The sequence below is a fragment of the Trifolium pratense genome, linkage group LG2 (assembly GCF_020283565.1).
Source record: "Trifolium pratense cultivar HEN17-A07 linkage group LG2, ARS_RC_1.1, whole genome shotgun sequence".
In the NCBI taxonomy this organism is placed as follows: domain Eukaryota; kingdom Viridiplantae; phylum Streptophyta; class Magnoliopsida; order Fabales; family Fabaceae; genus Trifolium; species Trifolium pratense.
This window is the reverse complement of record NC_060060.1, coordinates 23,702,468-23,708,117: the sequence shown is the minus strand read 5'-3', so window position 1 is coordinate 23,708,117 and position 5,650 is coordinate 23,702,468. Positions and strand designations below refer to the sequence as shown.

The 5,650-nt window shown below is 29.7% G+C and overlaps 1 protein-coding gene across 1 annotated transcript; it reads right to left on the bottom strand.

Moving 5' to 3' along the window:
* Nucleotides 1–2,345: 2,345 nt before the first annotated feature.
* LOC123905026 (ribonuclease 3-like) lies at nucleotides 2,346–4,648 on the bottom strand. The gene is made up of 4 exons (XM_045954639.1): nucleotides 4,460–4,648; nucleotides 4,116–4,271; nucleotides 3,234–3,432; nucleotides 2,346–2,752 (listed from the first exon to the last, which is right to left on the bottom strand). The coding sequence occupies exons 1-4, from the start codon at nucleotides 4,562–4,564 to the stop codon at nucleotides 2,529–2,531; spliced, it is 684 nt and encodes a 227-aa protein (XP_045810595.1). The 5' UTR covers nucleotides 4,565–4,648; the 3' UTR covers nucleotides 2,346–2,528.
* Between the last annotated feature and the right edge of the window lie 1,002 nt (nucleotides 4,649–5,650).

Here is a 5,650-nt window from a genome sequence, read left to right as displayed (position 1 = left end):
GTTTGGTGACTATGTCGATTATTTGAACAAACTGATTGGGAAAACTCCTGAAGGTCTTCCTATTGTTGTTGTTCAATTTGCAAAGGTTAAGATTTTTAGAGGTATGTTATGTTTATTTTTTTTTATGTATGTATCTATTTGTGTATGCATAATTTGGTATACCTCTAATTTATTCTCATGTTATGCAGACAAAGCATCTATTCATAATGTAATCAACAACACTACCAGGATCTTTGTTAATCCAGATATTGTAGAGGCTGAAGTTTTAAGATTGGTGTTGCTGCCGTTGAAGGTAGCAAACGTCTCAAACGTGTTAAGATCGAGAAAGATTGATGAGCACCTCCTCTTTCAGTGTTGCCAATATTTGTTTGGTTAAATAAATTCGAATTGGTATTTACATGTTTTTTGCTTTATTTACCTAATAAAAAATTTAAATCTCATATTTTTTTGTTTCTTCGCAGTTCATAGTTAAAATTTAACCACGGAAGTTGTAATCGTCAATTTTGCATCTTAATTAAGTAAAATTTCATTTCCATGGTATCTTTCTTGATAGGATCTATTTTAATGTTCATATTGAAATTAATTCACCATTTCATTTTGTAGGGTACCTACTGTATTGTTATATTAAGTGACTCTGAATCTGAAAGTGATACCAATAGTGATGATACTCATTGTTCTTTTGATAAGTGTGCTTCTAGGGATGTTGATGTTGATGATGGGATGAATGAGATATACCATTGGGAGATGGAGGTTACCAGGGCACTTGCTTCCAGGAAAAAGGCCCAAGTATTGGTATTTGTTACTGTTCTTAATTCTATATTGTAGGATTATATAGATATACTATAGTTATTAATAGTTTTGGTTTCCATAAATGTAGCATTTCCCGCGGCGTATTTCAAGGTTTGCTTTACATGCTGGTATAATTAAGGGGGTGTATTGGATTGAGATTTCAAAAGACTATTTTGACAAAAAAAAACTTGAGGATTTTAAAAGACTTTGTGAGATTGTATTGATTTTGTGAGACTTTTTTGAAAGACTTTTACAATCAAGATTTTTAACACAAGAATTCGTGAGATTTTATAACACAGACTTTTGAGATTTCGAGGTACTATATAGACTTTTAAGATTTTAATGACTCAATAAATTCGATACAAATTTCTTCTAAATAATGAATCAATCAATAATTAATAATCAATGAAAATGAATTATTCCTTAAAAAAAACAATGAATCAAACAAAACAAAAAAGAAAAAAAAAACTATGAATCATAAAAAAAAAAAGCAACGATGATGAAATTGCAAAAAGAAGGTTGTATCAAATTATCAGAAATTGCAATATACCAGAATCAACGAATCAATATACAATGAAAAAAAACAACAAAGACTTTTCTTCTTTATGAGAAATTTGTATCAAAATATCTTAAGAATCGTTTATTCTTTTGGTTGCAAAAAGTTGCAAATTATGTTACAGAAATTTTCCACAGGCATAGATTGAAATGAACCATATAGTTTGGTTGTTTATTCTTGCGTATGGATGTATACGATGAACGATTTTAAACTGGAGTGATATATAATAGCCATTCAACAAGATGATTGAAAAGTATAGGAGGTTGTAAAAGAAAGAAGGTGAACTCCAATTTTGCCTGCAGGAAAAAGTCTATGGAAGAAAAGAAAAGGGGTTTGAGTGGGATTGTTGGATGACAAAAGTATTTATATTCTCAACAAAAAAGTCTCTCAAAATCCATTTCACAAAAAAATCCATCAAAATCGGTAGACTTTTGAATACCTAGAGACATTTTAAAAGTCATAAGAAATCTCAATTGAATACCCACTGATTTCGTTGCCCTGAAAAAAAAATCTTAATTGTCTTAATTGAATACCACAAGATTTGTTTATATTTTATAAAAGTCTTGATTGAATACCACAAGATTTTTTTTCCACAAAAAAGTCTTTTAAAATCCTTTGAAATCTCAATCCAATACACCCTCCTAAGATTGTTCTTCACTCTGAAAACACTTCGAAGGACTATAATTGCACCGTTGTTACCTCAGGCTGCTGCCTATTTGAGAAGTACCTGACCAATGGTTGAGATATGATATCCACTGCATGTCAATATCTATATCATATCCAGTATGGTGTCCATATCAATGTTCGTGCATCATAAGTGCTAAGCCAACATTCAGTTGCCAAACTATTTAAGTTAACTTGAAAGCTAGTTGCTAGCACTCTTATGTTAGGTGTGATGTGAAAATAAAAGCACAATCAATTTCATAACTAATCCGTAAAGACACAACATTATTATAGCCTTATCAATTAAAGACTACAAAATATAAAACAAAATTCAATGTTTAAAACATAAGATAAGATGAGAATGGAATTTTCTCATTTCACATCACTTTATTGAAGATGCATTCTCAAATCTCAATAATGCATGGATATGATGATAGTTTAGAATTAGAAATACAATGGTGACTAGAAAATCAAAATACAAATTAAACCAATTAAGTTTTGCTTAACAAAATAAATTCTCTTAAAATTTGGGAAATTGTATTTGGTCACCACATCTACTCTTTGGTAACAGAGGGCACTCAATGAAATTTGATCCAGAAGTGTCAACACACATGTAAACTTGATAAAGTTGACTGTTACGTGCTGAATCTCTATTACATTCTATTCCTGGAGTAAACCCTGTAGCCTCTTTTATAGCCTCTGAAATATTGTCTATGCTGTAAAATTCATCATTTGGTTCAATCCCTGAAATTCATTGCCATCACATGATTAGAAAATTTGTAATAATATATATTGGAGCCATTAGCCATATATATTTATCTTAATAGCAATTTTGACCTCTATTTTCAGCCATTTATGGAATTAGTCACCCTTTTAAAATCAAATTTTTTGTTTTAATTTGGTTCATATTTTCGGACCAAAAGTTGTCATGCGACAAAGTTTTAGTGATGTCACAACAATTTCATCCGAGTGGATTATGTTTTTGGTCGCGTCAACAAACATTTGTCACATTGCCGCTTTTGGGTTCCAAATTCTGACTAAAAAAGGTTATAAAAATTAGATTTTATAAAAGATGATTAATTTTGTCAACTAATGAAAATAGGGGATTAAAACTGTAATTAAATTCTATATGTTTCTTTAGCTCTCATCAGTTATGTAGAACCGACAATTCAAATTAAAGACATGTTTAGTGTGACACTAACAAGACACTTTCATGTCTTTTTACCTGCATTCTTGAGAATCTGAAGAAGGTTCACTTTCTCCTTCAATTTAAGAGCTGTTTCAAAATACTCATGTTGATCAAGCTCAGATTCTGCACATGTACCATGTTTCTCCCATTCATGTGACCAAAATCTAAAACCATTGCTACTTGGACAGCTCAAAGATGGCCAATTCTTCTCCATGTTCTTAATTAGGTCTGAGATCTATACCAAATTAAATATCAGCATCGATGAGTTTTTTAGTAGAGAAATGAACTAATGTCATTAAAACCAATTAAATAATTATTTTTTTAATTTAAAAACAAATTTTACATCACGTGCTTCAAACAAAATTTGACAACTTATTAAATAATTATTGATGATTCAATTTTAGTGTAAATCAAGAAATTTTTTGTTTGATTTTTGTCATATTATGTGAAGTCAACAACATAAATACATGTTGTTTGTTGAGCTAGAAGATATGGAAATTCTTTCTAATTCTCCCCCAAAAGTTTAAGCTATTAGTACTATATGGAGACATAAAGTGTGTATGTGTTTCTTCCATCAAAGCCAAGCTAGCAGCTCTTAGCTGGGAAACAGATTCTATGTTGTAGCTTTTGACACAGTTTTCACGTAGTTTTACATCAAAACCAACCGATCTAAATTGTACGGTCGAGATCGTTTTAATTGATTTTATAACAGAATTAATTTACACTGTCTGATCAGTAATTAAAGGCTCAGATTTAAAATAGTGTGAAAATGAACTGTGGCAAAGAAAATCAATCAAACACTCTTCAGATTGTATTGGTGTCCTACATGACACCAACATATATGAATACCTGGGATCAAATTCATTTTTAATGTTCACCATATTTTCTTTGGTTCTTTTCAAAATATAAAATGAATACCTGGGATTTATCAAAGGTACTATCAGGATCACAGTTTGAAGGCCATGATCCATCATTGTAGTTAGGCCAGAGTCCATGAATACCGAAATCAGCCGTCGGTTTTCCTGTTTTCGGATAACAGCAACTCTGTTTTGTGTCACAGTATGCTCCTGGCCACTGCATCATTAACAAACAATGCAATAAGAAAATGAGTCTCGTAAGTGCAACTCAGTTGGTAAAATTAGGGACAACAATAGTTAGCACGCAGGTTCAAATCCGCGATACACTAAATTTGTGATCCTCATTGAGCCATATAAAACTATAGGAAAATGAAAAATTTATGATTAACATAACTCATGATTTACCTGCTGAACAAAATAGAAGAAATCAAAATCATCAGAAAGACATTGAATTGATAAATATTGAAGTATCAAAAGCTTGGACAAAAATGAAATGCTGATTAGTTTCATTTTCTTATGTTTTCTTATGAGGTTTTGGAATTTTACAAGCAAAGGGAAATAATGAATGGTGTCGATATTAGACTAAGAAGAGGTGTTACATATATATATATATATATATATATATATATATATATATATATATATATATATATATATATATATATATATATATATATATATATATATATATATATATATATATATATATATATATAGTGCAATGATATTGATGTTGGTTACTTATAAGGCATGTCAAAGGAATACGTGAACCAATTGTGAACTAGTTTATCATATTTTCAAATATAATGGGAAGTACTTTGCATTATAAAAAATAAAAAAGTTTAGGCTTATCTACATTTAAAAAAACTACAACTTGTTGCTTTGAAGTTTCCATTGGATTATTAATTATTTAACAGATATGTTTATCTATATTTTACATCGATGAATAATAGTAGATCATAAGTGTGAATTTAAGATTTCATCTACACTACTATCTTCACCGTACCCTATTCTAATTAATGACTTGTTTATCTACTCCCTCCGTCCGTCCCGAATTATAAGAAAAAATAAAAAAATCACACTTATTAAGAAAAAGTAAAACATGAGAATTTGAAATATGTTTTTGTGGGTTTTCCTTGGAATAAGTTGCATAGGAAGATGTAAAAACAATTTTTATTGGTTGTTGTTTATTGAGAAAAGGGTAGAGAGAGAAAATTAAATGCAATTTGCATTTAATTTTATGAGAATAAGGAAAAAATATTCTTGAAAATGACTTTCTCCCTTATAATTTGGACAAAAAAAATTGGCTTTTTTCCCTTATAATTTGAGACAGAGGGAGTATATTTTTGTCTTTAAAAACCTTTTGATCACATGCATAGTCATATTTCAAAGTTCTGTTGGAAGTAAAGTCCGATCAATGAGTGTTTTGATTTTGTTTTGATAGTTCATATTTGGAATGAGTGGTAAAAAGACAAATCTTATATACAGAGGTTTTGGGTTTAAATCATGATAGTTCATTTGAAATGAGGTAAATGTGAATATGCTCTTTAAATCCTAAGATTTTCCATAAAAAATTGAGTTGAAATTCTCATTAAA